Source organism: Doryrhamphus excisus, linkage group LG3 (assembly GCF_037039965.1).
Source record: "Doryrhamphus excisus strain RoL-2023G ecotype Guam linkage group LG3, RoL_Dexc_Guam_v1.1, whole genome shotgun sequence".
Taxonomy (NCBI): domain Eukaryota; kingdom Metazoa; phylum Chordata; class Actinopteri; order Syngnathiformes; family Syngnathidae; genus Doryrhamphus; species Doryrhamphus excisus.
This window is the reverse complement of record NC_136359.1, coordinates 25,838,283-25,856,641: the sequence shown is the minus strand read 5'-3', so window position 1 is coordinate 25,856,641 and position 18,359 is coordinate 25,838,283. Positions and strand designations below refer to the sequence as shown.

Here is an 18,359-nt window from a genome sequence, read left to right as displayed (position 1 = left end):
TTGCCTGCCAAGAGTATTATCTTGACGAGAAAGAGAAATACTGTACATTGTTTACAAACACTGAATGTCATTTCTTGGGGGCAAAAAGTCAAACCTGTTGTAGATTTTACGTTTGTTTACTTATTTTGCAGTTTTTAATTAATTGTCTTCACAAATGAAGCATTACAATTGTTGATCTTTGTGTTTTAGCCAGATTACAGTCGTGATCAACAATTTAAAAGCAAACTCGTTCAATACAAGAATTGGCAGCTTCGCCTCCTCCGGCTCATCCGGAGTGGGCGCGGCTGTCACGCCCCTGACGTTTCCTAACCAATCAAAGACGAGGTGCGTCATGACGTCGTCAGTCATGTGTGTTGGCCGATGACGTGTATCTCACCATCTGGGAGGCTGGCTAGCCTGACAGCAAACAAGCTCAGCGACTTCTTACTGATTGTCGCAAAGGAATTATTGTTGGATTGGGCATTACAGCGGGCAAAGGCAAGTGCAGAAAGCGCAAGAAAACGTCACAAGCTATTTTTTTCTTGTGGAAGTTGATAAGGTAGGAAAAAGTTAACAATTGCTAATGCTAACGTTAACTTTCATTGTTATGATTATCGTGTGGCTCTTCCAGGCTAGGTGGCTAGCCTTGTGTCATACTCCTAAATAACATATAGATATAGATATACCCGTAACAGTGGAGCTAAATATGCCACTTGACATGTTTACATATCTGAGTGGACATTATAATGCCATGTATGACGTGCTTATTGAAACACAAAGCAAAAAAAACGCTTCAGTTTGTTTCGAATAACATCCACGTACCGTCCATGTCTTCAAAAAAATTTGGTTGCACAGAAAAGATCATGAACAAAACATCCGTGAAATAATGCAATTTGCTGCTAAAACCACAAGGCGTATATATACGGTGGCTGACAGGGGTCAGAGTTGCAATATGGAGGCTAGCTATTAATCGGACCAAAAGCTTGAATTTGTCATATTTTGATGAAAATGACCGTACATTCCCGATTGGACGAGAGACACTGCACAGCATCCGGCACACTACAGGATGTATTCTCTTATGTTTGCTAATTGCTTTAGGGCTTAAATTAGCCGACATTATTGGATTTTTTTGTAAATTATTGATTGACAATTGAAATGATTTTAGACATGCCATAACTATCATACGTCTGGCACAGCAAAGTCCACCACGCTGCAAATTGAAAACATTGCAATCAGAAAAACTCTGTTTCATCAAAAATAAGTGCAGCAAAAGGACACACAAACAGTACACCACCCTAAAAGAAGTGGATCAGAGAAATGCTGTGCAACTTCACGGAAGAAAACAAAAATTTGCCAGGATTCCAGGAAGTTAGCCAGGCCTGAGGGAACAAACTCGGTGCAAAAAATAGTATGTTATAAAATACAGAAAAATATGTCTCGAATTGATACAGCATCTCACAGGTCTGTTTTGCAACATCTCTCTCATGCGTGCTTTTTGGCATTGGAATCATTGCCTTTTGCATTCATTTCTGATCCTGCAGTATTTACTGTATGTATGCAGCATTTTTTAAATTTGCAGCATTTTCCCCTCACATGTGTTTTATGGTGTTTGTGTGAGTTTCTTTTTGGAACACTTTCCTGTCGGCTCCTGAGTAGTTGAGAGGTTCACATCATCCATCCATCCGTCTTCTATGCCGCTTATCCTACAGTCATGTGGGTATGATAGAGTCTATCCCAGTTGACTTCGGTCCAGATGTGGGGTAACCCCATACCATGGGTATGGTAAACCCATACCTATGGACAATTTGGAGTGGCCAATTATGGTAATGGTTTCATTTCATTTGAACATGCATCAGATTCCAATTGAGTGCATCCCATAATCAGTTCCCAGTTCCACATGTCCAAAAGGAGTAGGAAGAAGCAAAGCTTATTAAATCCTACCCCTCCATCTGGTACTTTTACAATCGGTAACTGTTACATTTGTTCACTTCCTGCTTTCCTAATATAGTTTCAGTTTTTTTTATTTTGTAATTTTATTTTTGTCACGTTCTCACCCAAAGACAGTTGGGATAGGCCCCAGCACCCCCCGCGACCCTCGTTAGGAAAAAGCGGTAGAAAATGAATGAATGAATGAATGAATGAATGAATTTTTGTCACGTAGCGAAATACGAGTTGATATGTCCATACAATGACATAATGGGTACAATGACAAACCAATTAACCAAACATTCAAGTTTTTGGAAACGTTAATATCACAATATTCTCAAATTTGAATGTCCATTTGATCAATTTCATGGCTTGTCCTTGCGGCCGGAAATATTTTCTGTATGTTTGTCTGTTCAAAATGGATCCTGCACTTCAGTTGCACTTCACAACAGTTGCGCTTTGCAGAAAAGTGTCACCTGTGGTCATACTTCAAAGAAACGTATGTCTCTTTGTGTCTAGCTTTTGCAGAATGACACTATTTCGCTGTTGTCGGTTTGAGGGCTACACAAGGGCACTTTTTGGCTGGACCGAAGCGCAGTGAATTCCATGACCTGCATGGTGTCCCGTATCCTCCACAAGCTATTCAGGAAGACTCTATGAGAACAAAAATGTTTGCCAAGCTAAAGAAAAAGATTGCAGAAGAGGCAGCCACAGTGCCACGGACCGGTGTTCGAATCCCCCGCACCATCAGCAAAGAATCCATCACCTCAATTGAGGCCGACTCGGGAGATGACTTTGTAAGTTCCTTCTAAGATTCATGTTTTTACCAGCTTATTGCTAGAAAACTTTACCCTCCTTTTTATATTGGGTAGCCTATAGAAAGGGACTGCAAAGTGCTCGTTCATTTGAATATGGAAAATGTAGGAATATTTTAGAAAAGGCCAGATAGATAGCCTATATGTCCTGAACGAGCGCAACATTTTGATTTTGGAATGTGGGACAAAAAGGGTGCCGTATGAAATGTTGGAACATAACATGTGTGCGTGTGTCCCTGCTAGGCATCTGATGGGAGTAGCTCCAGGGATGACCTGCCCGCACAACTCCTCAGGAGGAATGCTCAAATTCGTAAGCTGGAGGCCAAGCTATCAGGTAGGACGTTCAGTCTTGACTGGCACACGCACAACTCCAAATGACACAATACCCGTCCCTTTCAGCAGTTGATACAAACTCAATCTCAATGCCGAGGATGCGTTCATCGTTTGTATTCATTTCTTTCAGTGCATTATCCATTTCAAAATAAGTATTCCATCCATTGCTGATTTTGTAAGATACAGAGATATGACGTGTCCATCCTTTTATGGCGTAACACTGGGAAAAACACCAAATAAAGGTTAGAAATGAATTTGTATTGGATCCCAAGGCGAAACGCAGCCTTGTTGGCAAGCACAGAGGTTTTCACGTTTCTTCTTGTTGGTCGCGCTTGTCATCACCAAATATTGTAAAACAAGGACCACCTTTTGTAATGTGTTGGCATCTGCTCCTGAAAGGATCCAATTAGAATTTCCTAGCAGCACCAGGTGGAAGCAGAAGAACTAAATCCAACAACGCTGTACTTCAATAACAATTTGCTGCTTTATTTGTCATTATTTCTCAATCATGTTTTCCCCTTTGTTTTCCTCCCACTCCTGTCATACGTTTGTCCTCTCCTCTGTCATCTTGTTTGCTTGTGTGTGTCCGTGTTGATGCCCCATGTCATGATCCTGCATCCCACCACTAGACTACGCTGAGCAGCTACGAGTAATGCAGAAGACCAAGGAGAAGCTTGAAATTGCATTAGAAAAGCACCAGGATTGTACGTACCTCTCCTCTTGTCCTTATCCTACCAATTAGATACTTTTCTCTTTGGCCTCCTCAACACCTCATCCTTTTTGCTCCTCCAGATAAGTGGGTGATGTTTTTTTCCTGCCTTTTTTCTGTTGAAGGTTCTTGAAAGCCCAGACTGCTTATACTGATGTCCAGTCAGAGTCGATCATCGTAATCTGTAAATAGCACAGTGGAACCTTGCTTAGCGTCATTAATTTGCTCCACAAGGTCAGAGTCTATCCCAAACGTACTCCAACTGAATCCATTTTTCCCAGAAGAAATAATATCAAATTCAATTAATCTGTTCCAGAAAGCCAAAAATGTTCACACAAATGGCTTTTTATAGTTGCAGAAAACAAATCAAAATGCATATTAATACATGCTGTCCATAAAGCAGCATGTTTTTTCATTGTAGAAATAAAATGAAACTGAGCAACCCAGCAAAAGGGTGAATAATAGGCCATATTTAACCACGAAACAGCATGATTTATTAATTATCGTGTTTGAAAAAAACGTGATAGAGTAAAATTGCAAAATTCTAACCACAAAGTGGCAAGGGATGACTGTACGTATATATATATATATATATATATATATATATATATATATATATATATATATATATATATTCCCACCATTAAAAAAAAAAAAAAACCATTTAAGCAGTCTGTTGAAAATAATGACCACCCGCTGCTCCAACTTCAGTGGTCCTGTTTTTAATGTACCAAATTGGATTGGTACATTTGCATACTACAATCATGCACATAGCAAACAAAGTGCTCCCTGATAGCGATGCCAAAATGATAATAATACCATTTTTTAACATATAATATAACTCGCACAATGGTATGAGGAAGCAGAATACTAACAACCATGTCACCGTCTGGGATCATTTTATTACTCAGTTCATTCATTCATTATTCATTATATATTTTCTATTCATTTATTCATCATAAAATGTTTGTGTAGTTTCAGCATTCATGACCCTTAAATTTGCTGATTTTGTTTTGGGTGGGGGGTTGAAAATGGGCTTTTTTCTTGTAGAAAACACTCTCTTTTAGTGATAAATACCAGGCAGGGCTCAATCCCACTGACATCCCTTCTATAGAGGAAGCAGGGTCAGAGGATACGTATGCGTATACTGAGATATAGTAGGGACGAGTCTGGTGCTCTTTCATCATTTTCTTCTCACCTGAACATATCATCAGCAGTGCAATTCCAACACTATATATGTAGTCCATTCAAGCGACACCGCAAGATGCACTCACGAACACACTGAACATCACAACACCATCTCTGTATATATACTATATACGTATACTAGTGTTAGGTAAATATATTTTCCGACCTGGGGGTTATCTTTTGATTTGAATTTGGAAACCGTGATTAATCTGTTAAAAAATGTTCATCATTTGACTGCCCTAAATACGCAGCATACATGCAGCATGTTGATGGATCATCTTTATCATTCATTGGGGGTGAGAGTATATATGGATGGATGGATGGATGGATGGATGGATGTTTAACTGAAATTGGAGAACTTCAACCTCAAGCTGGCAGGAGGGTTTGCAGGGGGAGGAGTAAGCCATGCGTCAAAAACTGGGCATTAACAGTACTTACAGTACCTTTTCTTTGGATAATCCCACCCCAGCATCATTGTTTTACTTTCTACTAATACTACTACTAATGGTTTGGTGTTGCTGTTTATGCCTACTTCATGGTTGGAGTTTTTTTTTATCTTCATCTTTATTTGTCTCTTGCTTGTTTCCGCCTAGCTTCCATCAAAAAACTTCAAGAGCAGAATGAGTTCCATCAGGCCGATAGAGCCAAAATGGCGGAAGGGATGACGCTGGCTCTGGAGAAGAAGGACCAGGTAAACGCCAATCTCACCTATACGTACAGTTGCTCTTATTTGCATACGTTGATTATGGGTGTGAATACCCTGAGCTGTTCTTTGTACAAGTTGGAATGATTATGATTATGATTATGCATTCCTGCATGGATGGCAACTTGGGACTGCAATGGTACGTCTTTTAATGTTCTCCATCTTTTACGGACAGGAATGGATGGAGAAGATGGTGGTTATGGAAAAGGTAAGCACTGCTTTTCTGGCATAATACACTCCTGATCCAAATTTAAAGACCAGTTGAAAAAGTCCAATCATGTACAGTTTGATCAGGAATGTATTTTTGAACGTTTGAACAATGTTTTCTTCATTGAGATCACAAATGTCGTTATCACCCATTGTGAAACATGCCTTTTAGGAGAAGTCTGCCTTATCAGAAAGACTGAATGAGATGATGGAGCAAAGCTTGGCACTTTTCCAGAAGAGGGATGACATCGATGAACTTGAAGGCTTTCAGCAACAGGAACTCGCTAAAGTCAAACACATGGTACGTCCTGCCTACTGCAACCATCCCATTACAGAAGGATGGGAAGAGGTATAGCCCTGAAGCAGAAGTTATTTTTCATAGTTGCCATTCACCATTTGTGGGAAAAGCCGCCATTTTGTGCTTCATTTTCTCCATAATCAGTAGAAAGCCCATCCCATGTCCCCCACCTTGGGAAAGCTTGAGTTACACAGAAAGTAGTCGGATACAAACCTCAGCTTGCTTGCTCTTGAAGTATGAATCAGTGAAGTCGCACATCACAAACCAACAGGCGTTGGTATCAATCCTAACGCCTGCCTCACGCCACGCATGTGGACCACAATGCAACTGTGCCACACTTCCAGCATCGTCTGTGTGGTGCACATACATTGTGTGTTGTGTAGAGTGGAACCCCCCCTTTGGTCGGTAATCTTTTACAAAAAGTCAGATTAAAACCAAATGAACTTTTCTCATAAGAAATGATGTCAACCCAATGAGTCAGTTTCAAGAGTTAACGTTAAACTTAACTACTGTAAGAAGAGTGGAGAGTTAGAGCCCAAGCCTAAGCTGTCGTAGAGCTGTAGAGCTAGACCTCAATGTCATTGGAAAAAGTGTCTCCCTTAAATATATATTATATATATATCATATAAGATCTTAGTTTGTCTTGAATTCGGAAGTGCTTCTCACCTTCCTTATCAAAGTGCTTGCAACTTTTTTGCAGCCATATTTCACTTGGACTCTAAAAGAACCGCCATGCATTTTTTACAGAGTCACCGAAACGTGGTTGCCTTATTTGGGCGCTTGACTAATTTGTTTGTGCACTGTTAATTGTACAATAACCGAAATGGTGGACAAAAACTAAACGTATCAGAAAACAGGCAATAATGTCCATCACACATATAATAGTATATAATATCATTTAATAGAGACTGAAATCAAAGCGCAATTAATCGAATACGAAAATGATGTGGATTCATCCGCTAATTGATTGAACATTGATTGATTGTTACAGCTCTAAGTGTTAATATGTTTGTAATTGAAGCAAGTGTCCCTGTCAATGTTTAAAGCTGCTGAGAAAGGAAGAACAACTGGGTCAGCATAAGCGGGACCTCCAACAGAAGGCGGCTGAGCTTCATTCGACCAAGCAAAGGCTTTCTGAAAGTCAGGAGAAACTACAAGCTTTACAAACTCAGCACGACGAGAGCTCCAGTCTGAACACCGAGCTGGAAATAGAACGGTAAAAAGGAGCATTGTTTATTTGAGTCTTTTCATCTTTGTCTTTTGTTGTGTCTTGATCCAATCGGGTAAGTAGGTTGTGGATCTGAACGCTTGAATAACTGACCCTGGGCTCACACTGAATTCATCCCGCCTCTGTTGTGGCCGCCAGCAGCTTTCCGCAAGATTGAAATGCTTGTTGAAGGCTTACAGCAGCTCCGTGGGGGGCGGACGCTGCAGAGCACCCTCGTATTATATCATCATGATATCATCAATACAAGTAATGGGTAACAGTTACAGTGATGATTTGATATCCATCGTACTCAAAGAACAAACAACAATATGAAGTTATTCAATGCCACTTGATAATATTAAAGGTTTTTGTACTTCCTCATTGTATGAAGTCAAAAGGCAACAAAAAAGCCACCAAAATCCGTGCAGGCAAATACAGCTACTGTTTACAAGAACCTCCTGTGTACAAGGATAGTTATATAAGCCAGAACTGGATCAGGACCGGGGCCGCAACGGATTCAGTGTGAACCCGGGGTCAGACAAGCAAGAAAGCTCTTTGGCATCAATATCAACAAGCAATCCTTTCTGTCAATCATGGAGGTGCAAGCATTGTGCTTTGGGGATGTTTCTCTCTGCAAAACCCCTCCTGAGACGTGTGCAACGCTGGTGAGCAACCCAAGGAAACGTCTGACCTTTGTGCTTGTGAGCAAGACCAATAGGTCTCCATTTGCTATTTGGATCAAATACTTATTTCACTCAATCAAATACAAATTAATTTGTACCCTTTAAAATTGGAATGTTTTTCTTTTCAACTTCTTACTCTCTCTTACTTAAGAATGATGGACTGTTCATATCAACTTAAGTGTAATCAGGAGGAGTTTCCCCCACTTTAGCATACACAAAGTACATGTAGTATTTCAGTATACAAATGACATTTACAAATATACACATCCCGAAATACAGTCATCCATTGTTTATTGTGATTCATTGGTTCCTGACCCTGAATCATTGTGCTTGGAGAGATCATACAATACAAGCCTGTTGTTCCGGCAATCAAGTCTGGTGCTTGTGTGTCTCACCCAACTTTATAATCACATTACTGACGCATAGTGAGCAGTGTAGAATACCACATGTCATCATGACTTTGAATGCATCGTCTGAATGCTTTATACTTGTATTTTACATCATTTAGCTACTTGTATGCTTGGAAATGATTGGCTTAGAGGGTTAGGGTTAGGGTTAGGGTTAGGGTTAGGGTTAGGGTTAGGCCGCAATAGGCCGTATTCAACAAGAAACAGCGATAAGTGATTAAGTACTATAATGTTGAAAAACTGACAGTGTGACGCTGCAAAGAAAGTGACAAGCCATTACTGGAGCATTGAATTGACTGTCGGCTTGAATGTTGCTTGTAATTGGATTTGTGCAGGGAGGAGCTGCTGCTGCTCAGAGAAGAGGCAGAAAAGACAGCTAGTGAGCTGGAGGGGGAAAACCAGAAGTTCCGGTCGGCCATCCAGCAGGTATCCAAAGACCTGCACGAGGTCAGTGGTATAAATGTTTCGTCAAGTTTGACTTCAGTTGATTATGAGTTGCACACTACAACACAGCATGTTTGTCTCAGTCACAGAGTATGGTGTCCTCTTTAGAGAGCTCCCTTCATGATCTCCAGACTGAAAATGATGCCCTGAAATTGCAACAAGAAAAGGTCAGAGTAAACTGAATCCATTTATATGATTGCTATTGCTTCTAGCTTTTCAGAAGTTCAAATCAGTGTTGACTTTACTTGTCGACCATCTCTTGAATTCATTAGTCTGCTGTTACTGAGGAGGACAAGGAGCGCTTGTTAGGGGACCTTCAGAAGAAAGTGAGCTCCCTGGAAAGAAGGCTACAAGGGAACATGACCCCTGATGAACATCTTCAGGAGCTTCTCCAGGAGGTGAAAGATGATTAGCTCTCAGACGTCTTTCCTTGCAGAAGTGGAAAATGCAGGCGCAGCATAATAGGTGACTTATAACAGGTGACATAACGTACAGTGGTTTAGAAAAGGGTTTGCCCCCTCCTGAGTTCTTATTTTTGTCACACTTAAATGTTTCAGATCATCAAACAAATTTAAATATTCGTCAATGACAGCACAGCGGAACACATGAGCCATTTTTATTATATACATTTTATTAGTTAGGGAGAAAAAAAATAACCTACATGGCCCTGTGTGGAAAAGTGATTCCTCCTTGTTAAATGTGTTCGATCCATCAGTCTGGAAAAGGTTATGAAACCAGTTCTAAAGCTTTGGGACTCCAGCCAACTGGGGTGAGAGCCATTATCTCCAAATGGGGAAACCATGGAACAGCGGTGCACCTTCCCGAGTGAAGCTCCGTGTTCATGACCCCACCATAAGAAAGACACTGGGCATAAACGGCCTGCATGGCAGATTCCAAGACCCAAACCACTGCTGAACAAAAAGAACAATAAGGCTTGTCAGGATTTTTGCCAGGAAACATCTTGATGAAAGTACTCGGTGCTTGTTCTTTTGGGAAAGTACTCTTGTACTCTGTGTTCTAATGAGACAAAAGTCAAACTTTTGTATTATTATTCTGAAGTGACGTGCCAAGCTTTATGGGCAATGTAGTTAGCCATAAATTAGCCACATCTTGGTACAAGCTGCGGGGTTCAAAGCGTTGGAAGAAAGTACACACTTACTATACACCGGAAATTACGGTAAGATAGTAAGAAAAAATGTTTTACAGTGGAGGTAAATTTCTCAACTGTAGGATGCCATTTATTTATAAATGGCATAGTTTTGCACAGAAAACCTGTTTTAACATGATTGGAGCCTTTTAGCCATGAAATAACACCCATATTATGCTTTACACTCTTATTACCCAATATGTTAGAAATATGACAAAGACAAATAATCCATAATATAGACTCACGAATGTTAGCATTGGGAAAGTTATTTCTATTTTAAATTTCCCTCCTCAGATTTTAAGTTTATGGGGGATTTTAGCCAAAATGTGTACTGACAAAAAGGAAACCAGCCCAGACAAGGTCAACAGTTTTTAAGGTGAGCTCTAAATGTAAATACACAAGAATGTAAAATCAGGGTTAACCCAAAAGAAAAGCTTAAATAATAAACATTCTGTTGTCATACAGTATCATAGGGTGTAAAGCAGCTTTATCATTTGTTTTCAACTATGCAGAAGTCCAGTCTTGAACAGAGACTGCAGGAGACCAGAAAAGAGCTCCTTGACCTTCGGACAAAGCATGCTGATACTGTCAGCTCCTTGCAGGCGCAGGTACGCCGCCCACTGGATTTCACCTTTTTAGCTTTAGCTCTGTGCCATTTCATTTTCAAGAGTTGAAGGTGAATTGATGAGTACATGTCATATACTATTTACAGTAAATCAAGTAGCCAGAAGTAAAAGAGCCAATTGATAGTAAGTCAAAGGAATGTTTTCATTGAAGCTTGCGCCTGTGACCACAGATATCCAGAACCACATGCAGCATTACCGAGCTGCAGACACTTCTACGACATAAAGATGAATCCTCCAGGTCGTACCGAGAGAGAACTGACACACAAGTATGTTGGACGCATCTGCAAAGTTACAACGTGTTTATTATTCAGTTTGTTTTGTGAAAATCTTGTTATTTCACGGTTGTTTTTCAGATAGCAAACCTGGAGCAGCAACTCCAAGAAAGTTGGGACGGACTGAAGAGTGCAGAGCAGCAGACTGTAGAGAAAGAACAGCTCGTAGAAAAACAGGTTGGTGTCTTGAATTGAAAGAGAAAAATGTATTTCTAGCGGGGAATTGGTCCTAGACCAATGAACCAATTGGTTCCCACCAAGTAGCATTCTCTATTCATAAATGGAATATTTTCAACCAGTTTACGACTTTTAAACATGATTAGAGCCCTGAAGTAGTCAACCACGAAACAGCATAACTAATTAATCTATTTTGAAATTTGAAGCCAAATGTGGTGAGGGATTTACTGTCATTTTAAGAATGTAGGAATCAAACATGTCGTTGACTACCATACACGTACTTTTTCACAGCGAGTAGAATGGAGTACAGAGAAGGCCTTTTTGGATCAGCAGTTGTGTTTGGTGCAGCAGCAGAGTCAGGCGAAGATCAAGCAGCTGGAGGAGAGTCTAATTGCCCTAGAGACAGACAAACGTGCCATGCAAGACACAATGGTAGGCTCTTTTCATCGTTTTGGCCAGCATTGTTCATATCAAGCATGTCTTCACACTATGACTTGCTCTACTTTGTGCTGTCTTCAACCTGACCTCACAGGATGTCCAAATAAACAAACAGGGGTGGGCAAACTACGTCCCGAGGGCCACATCCGGCCTGCCAAGTGTTCGAATATGGCCCGCCCGTTCTTTCCAAAGTTTTTAATTTAAACTTGACATACAACCTGGCATCGTGGCTTGAGCCAACCTTTTGATGGTTTAAGTAGCAGTTTTATCAATTTAGTTATTTGTTGTGGTCTGCCGTTTACAAAGTGCTCCTGACAAAAAGGGACACAACACACACACTTTTACAGATACAATACTTCCAGGTGGACTGTTACGTGTAAAATATACAGTCCCATAAATTTTGTTGAAGCAAAGTCAAAACGTTTGCCCACCCCTGGCATAGGAAGTAGTAAGTAGCCTGTGTCTCTTACCTTAATGAGAATGGTGGAAAGAAAATCTATATAACATCCAGTATGTTAGTATTGGGGGCTGCACGGCGGACGAGTCAAGGCTCCAATATAGACACGAAAAGTTGTTAGAAAAGAATAATAAGAGTTACAATTGAATCCAACCTGCATGCAAGGAGACAGACCAATGCAACGCTTCCAGAGAAAATGTCCAACTATTCATGCCAAAATGTTAGTTGATATGGGAAACCACATACATATATATAGGGACAGAGACAATGAAGGGCAGGCTCACATGCCTGTGAATAATGTCTTTTAATCTACGTGTGACATCATCACTCTTGGTCATCGCAAATACAAAGAAATGTCATATGAGGAGACGCTGTAGTACTCGCTTCATCCTGAAGGGGGCAGGGCACATTTGAGCTGGAAGGTGCTTGTCACAGCCATCCTTCCATACAGAGGAAAATGCAGGGATTTTTTATTGTTGTTGTTTTAAAGTAGCAGTGGATGTCTCTTTTTTATTGTCCTCTTAATGAGCACCCTACATTAACATCTCCAAGGAGTCCCTGTTTAGGAGGTTATGTTCTGATGTCGGTTAAGGTGGACCTGTCAGCGTTTGTATTGATTGCATAGGATTGCATGGATTGCGTGTTGAGCTAGAACTCAGTATTTTCCATGACTGTTCTTGCTTGGTAGGCCGACCTGGAAAGGCAAAGGGATCAGGCAAATGTCGCTCTGACGCAGCAGATGCAAGAACTGGATGAGTGCAAGGTATGATAGAAACTCTCATTCTGGTTCATTTTTAAATGTGAACATGTAATACTTGTACTCCTAACCCCACAATGATTTGCTGTAGGCGGAATTAGACGGCCAGCAGACGATTAGCACTGAAATAGCAAAAGCTCTAGAAGAAAGCAGGCGACACAGAGAGGAGCTCCAAACACAGGTCTGTGGTCGCACACATACTAACCCTAACCCTAAGTCAACTTGGTTTTATTGATGTGTGTTCATGAAGAGTGCTTTTATGCGCTGCATTTCAGGTCGGGGAGCTGAACAAATCTCTACAGAGCTCCCAAAGAGAATTGTCTATGCTCGGTGAGACGCTGCTGTTGAGAGAGAAAGACATCCAAACACTCCATGATGGTACCACGACATCATTTCAATTACGTTTCAGTCCTCCTTTTATCACAACCTTATGGATTCTTCATGACACTAATCAGGGTTCCACCATATTTTCAACCTCTATAGTCCTCCCTAGCTACAATTTGGTTGCAAAGAGGGAACAAAAATGTAAAAAATAATTCATAAGTGATTGGTCACTGTGTCATGGTTGACTGTGACCTATTATTATTTTAAAAAAGTAATATGTAGTATTCTGGTCATTTGCAGCAATTCATGTTACATTGATGAAACCGGTTACATGACCTTGATACTTTGCATTGAGTCAGCCATAAGCACTTTTACCATAGCACGTCCGACGTAACGTAGTGGGAAAACGTTCTCCCATTCTGTGTAGATGAGGTAAGTTTTTGGGTTCTTCCTTTGTCTTTCTTCCCCACTCGGTTTGTGTTTCCAAGAAATCAATGGGAGGCTAACTAGTTAGGTATAGGTATATGGTTAGGTATATGCTATGAGCGGGCGTCTCTTACTGTATGTCCCTGCAGTGATCCTGTCGCCTGCACATTAGTGTCGTGCAATCTGTGTGTAAACAAAAACTAAAAAGAGGTGTTATTTCGTGTCTGGAGGGCTCCAATAATGGTAAAAAAAACTATTTAGAAATTCAAACTGGTTTTCTATGCTGTAACTACCAACATTTTCAGTTTAAGAGATAAGATGCCTTTATTTGTCCCTGATCCATACGTACTACATGTGAAGTATGCTGTGTGTTGCAGAGGTACAAAGTCGGAAGATGGCCCATGTCCAGCTGCAAGAGGAATTTGAACAGCAGCGGGTCCAAGGAGGGCAGATGGAGCTGGACAAAGACTCCCAGCTCACGGTCTTGAGGGGGGAGCTTCTCAGCCAGACTCAACAGCTTGACCACTGTCAGGCTCGGGTCAGTACCTGCCCTTTGGTGCTCGAACCAAGATCACGTATGCAGCATCTTTGGCTGTCAGCACATATGATGTTTGTGTGTGTGCAACGTGGCGTGATTGCAGATCTCATACTTGGAGGTGGAGGTGGAAACTCTGACGGAGCAGCTTCACAGCCCTGCTGTGTGCGAGGAGGATCACAACGGCAGCATGACAGTGGATGACCTTGACAACATACACAAGGTCAACCGAGAGCTGGAGCAGCAACTCAGTGACAAGACCAGGGTACAATTATGGCACTAGCGCTCATTAAGAAACCAGTCTTCCGTGATGTGCAGTCAGGGGAGGCAGGTGAGGAATATGGATAAGAATATATGTACGTATGATGAATATAGATAAATATGAATATTTATCATATACATATATATCAGCTTAGCACTGCCTACCATCTAAGTGAGCTGAGTGTGTGCACTTAGCGGCTTAGCGCCTGCCACTTTGTTTGTCAGCACGTGGCCAACAATATCATGTTGTCGACACGTTTATGATACACCATGACTTGCTGCAGCTTGTGTAATGTCTCTAATTAAAGAGTAACGTCATTAGTTTTTGCTAATCCCACAATCAAATACACGGAAGGTGCTAGCAGTACTGTCTTCCTCCTGAATGGGGCGGGTGCTTGTGACTGCCGTCCTTCCACAGAAAGGAAAAGCCAGCATTTTGTTTTTGGACAGCAACACAAATGCTTCTCATTGAATAAAACAACTAAGTCAATGGGATGAAGAAGTATTTGAAAAGATTTCCAAGATCAACCAGAGGAGTCCGTCGGTGCCTCACCAGTCATGAACCTCACTGCACGCCATGGACCGTCTTGATGCAAACAACTTGTCCATATATTTTTCTATGGAACGTAGAAAAATATAGACCATATGTAGATGTAGACCATATTGATAAAGTTTGTTGTTGGCAGACCATCAGACAGTTGCAGCAGCGAATGGCGGAATTGAAGAGGACGTTACAGAAAGAACTGGTAAGGTTTCATCTTGTGTATATTATTGCAAATGACGGTTAAGATCTTTCATACCAAGTATTCCATTTATAGAGCCTGTTCAATGCAAACACCGGTTCAACTCTATTTCTGAATCAAATCTGCACCAGCCCCAAAGGGAAGGAACTAAGCTTGAGATACTTATTGTGTATTTTCTTTGTTTATACTCTGCAGAAGCTGAAGCCTGACCCAGAAGAAGAGGCAAAGGAGAAGATGCCAGAAAGCCGAGTCGAAAAGGAAGAAAGGCTTTGCTCTGAGCCCCCACCAGCATCCAGACCGAGCCCGTCCACTTCCAACACCACAGTGACCAACACCTCAGACCTTAACGACTCACGAGAAATCAACTTTGAATACTTGAAGCATGTTGTCCTCAAGTTTATGTCATCAAGAGACGCCGAGGTAAGTCATCCGTGGTGACTCCACACGGGAACTCAGGTCACCTCCAAAGAAAGGAAACAGAAGCAGAAAGCGTGTGTTGTCTTTTCAGGCATACCAGCTAATACGAGCTGTGTCTGTGCTGCTCAACTTCACTCGTGAGGAAGAGGACATGTTGAAGCAAACGCTGGAGTATAAAGTCAGTGTTTTTAATCAAACTCCTTTTAGTGTCATTTATCACTGTCAAATGAATATTTGTCTTCAAAAAGGGGCTGGACAGTAATCCTCGCCGCTCTCTCTTGGAGATTTACAGTTCCACTCTACTCCACTCTGTCAAAAATGATGGGATAAGCAGGCCAATATGCGGAATTCTGATGCCATACAGACTCCGCTCTTCCCGACTTCTTCCCTTCCCGATTGCCTGACTGCATGGCCGCCATGCGGCCCTCAAACATGTATTTAAAAAAATGTATATAAAAAGTTCTCGTTCCTGAGAAGCAGGAAGTTATTGCTTGTTATTACTTGCATCAGTTTGAAAATAAAAATATTGTGCAAAACGATATTACTAAATCATGCTGTTTCATAGTTGAATACAGCCTTGGATTAGTCCTAAAATATGCATGTTTATGAAAATACTACGCGTTTTCAGCCTGGAAATGACGTCAAGGGTTCACAGTTTATCTTGATGTTGGCCATGGCCGCAACAGCCGCAACAGCCGCAACAGTCGCAACAGTCGCAACAGTCGCCCGTGTTAGGGAGTATTCTGCTTGTTATGAAGTAAAAGCCTGTTGTTGCGGTGATCAAGTTTATGATCACCAGTTGCAGTAACATTACTGACACCTAGGGACCAGTGTAGACTACTACATCATCACAATGTGTCATCTTTACTTCATTTCCCCATTTTTATGCTGAAATACACATCAATATGCTTATTTGTTTTACTAATAGTAACCATGAAACTGCATTATTCATGATTTTTTATATTTCTGAAAAACCCTAGTGGAGTAAAGCTGTGGCATTGTGTAAGTGCAAAGTTGCGAGGTATTACTGTCTGTTCATATGTAGTTTATTTATATTTAAATCCCGATTAATTATTGGAAATGTTATGTTTCAGATGTCCTGGTTTGGATCCAAGCCTTCTCCAAAGGGTATCATCCGACCTTCTGTCTCAGGCGCTTCGAGCCCCTGGAGCTGATGGCCCACAGGAAGGGTGGAAGGAAGGCAGGCATAGAAATAGGACCTACAGCACCTTCAGGAGGAAATGAGTGCAGTGGTCGGTGCTGACACCCCAATTCTGCTTTTGTCGGACAAGGACTTTTTAAATCTGTTTTAGGAGGCAGGCTGCGTGAATTCTTTGAGGGATTGAAGTCTGGGTGTAAGCAGTTGTTGCCGTAAAATGACCTCCCTGAACACACATTTACACTGGAAAATTGACACCACACATTCTTCAGTCTTTTATATGTTCATAAGTTCGTACCATTCATAAGTTAGTATTTGATTTGTACATTGGTTCATTGGCCTTTTTCATTTCATGTCAAAGGACAACAACATTTGCTATGTTGCAACTTGGTTCGTATTTGGTATTTATATGTGATCCACAAGTCCAGGACGACACGCTAAAGTCATGACAGGACATGATGTCTGTCACGCATTTGAAACAACAAACGTTTTATAACCCTTTCCAATACTTGTTTGAAACTGAGAATGAAACACCAAATTTGAATCTGTTCACTGGGCTTCTCCAAAAACTTTTATTTTAAATGTTAAACCAACCACTAAAACACATTCTTCTGTTAGCCAACACATTTTCATCAAGATGCTATTTTTCTGGGGGATTTTTGTAAAACGCATTTGAATATTCACGGAACATTTTAGCATTAAAAATAACATTTTGAATACTGGTGTATTAACTGGAACAGAAACAAACACAAATATTTTGGTAGCTACCAATGCTGTTAATGTTTTATGTATATATACTGTATATACATGTATACAGTATATATATATATATACTGTGTATACACACTGCATATATATATATATATATATACACGTAGAATTTGCGTATGTATAATGTATATATAAAATACCTAAGGAAAATATATATATGTATATACTGTATGCTGTGAGAAGTACGTGTGTGTGTATGTTTTTCGAACTTAATCATAGGGAGGGATGTGGCGTATAATAGGGAAGTGTATAACAGGGATGTGTAAATGGCTTGATGATCAGTTTAGTATTTGGCATCATCTGCAACCCTCACGCTGCTTTTGACTCATTTCCATGTTCATCCCTCCGTGTCAGTAAAAGCATCTTCTAGTTGTTGTTTTTTTATTACAGCTTTTTACTGCTGTGAAAATGTGTTATTGTATCCCAGTCATTCCCAATAACCATCCTGTGTGAAGGCCTTTGTTTCCCTTATTCCAGGATTATGCATACTGTTAAAACACATGAATGCAGACAGGAGGTATTTTTGCACAATATGAAGGTGAATATTAAGTCAGAGGAAATGCGTGGTTCATGCAAAGTAATGTCTCTGTGAGAATTAAGGAATTTTGAATGCACTTTTTTTACCTGTGAACCTGGCAACACAACTGTACTTTCACTACAGCTCTCCTTATTTTTTTGTCATGAAGTGACAAAAAGGCTTGATACTCCTGCCTTATTAATAAAAAAAGTGAATGATAAAAACCCATGCCTTCCTCCAGTTCCTATGCTTCAAAATTCTTTTTTCTTCTTTTTCTGATGACCAATGTTTTTAGTACTAGTATTTGAAATTATCTTGATTGTTTTGTTCAAAATAAATTAAATGAAATTGAAAAAAGAAAACAATATTTGCAATGTACAGCGTGGGCCAAAAGTAGGTTTACAGTTACTTCATTATCATCACCTTTCAATCA

General features: G+C 40.6%; 1 protein-coding gene across 3 annotated transcripts; it reads left to right on the top strand.

The window, feature by feature from the left end:
* The first annotated feature begins 368 nt into the window (after positions 1 to 368).
* Positions 369 to 18,156, top strand: golga1 (golgin A1). Of its 3 annotated transcripts, XM_058071731.2 has the most exons (25): positions 369 to 538; positions 2,425 to 2,702; positions 2,964 to 3,054; positions 3,683 to 3,757; positions 3,888 to 3,996; positions 5,544 to 5,641; positions 5,829 to 5,861; positions 6,033 to 6,161; positions 7,205 to 7,374; positions 8,791 to 8,902; positions 8,983 to 9,066; positions 9,172 to 9,297; positions 10,559 to 10,654; positions 10,843 to 10,938; positions 11,026 to 11,121; positions 11,413 to 11,553; positions 12,705 to 12,779; positions 12,865 to 12,954; positions 13,049 to 13,151; positions 13,901 to 14,061; positions 14,165 to 14,323; positions 15,006 to 15,065; positions 15,258 to 15,482; positions 15,571 to 15,657; positions 16,574 to 18,156. In XM_058071731.2, exons 6-25 carry the CDS (start codon positions 5,600 to 5,602, stop codon positions 16,652 to 16,654), a joined length of 2,166 nt encoding a protein of 721 aa, XP_057927714.2. In that variant the 5' UTR covers positions 369 to 538; positions 2,425 to 2,702; positions 2,964 to 3,054; positions 3,683 to 3,757; positions 3,888 to 3,996; positions 5,544 to 5,599; the 3' UTR covers positions 16,655 to 18,156. The 3 variants fall into 3 exon arrangements, with proteins under 3 accessions (XP_057927714.2, XP_057927712.2, XP_057927713.2); XM_058071729.2 differs by lacking the exon at positions 3,888 to 3,996; XM_058071730.2 differs by lacking the exons at positions 3,683 to 3,757; positions 3,888 to 3,996.
* The last annotated feature ends 203 nt before the right edge of the window (positions 18,157 to 18,359 follow it).

Bases quoted from the DNA above. Each gene is read 5' to 3' on its own strand.
- golga1 (XM_058071729.2), top strand. From the start codon at position 2,562: ATGAGAACAAAAATGTTTGCCAAGCTAAAGAAAAAGATTGCAGAAGAG. The intron at 7,375-8,790 runs GTAAAAAGGAGC...GGATTTGTGCAG, and splicing joins ACCGAGCTGGAAATAGAACG to GGAGGAGCTGCTGCTGCTCA. The intron at 15,658-16,573 runs GTCAGTGTTTTT...GTTATGTTTCAG, and splicing joins AGCAAACGCTGGAGTATAAA to ATGTCCTGGTTTGGATCCAA.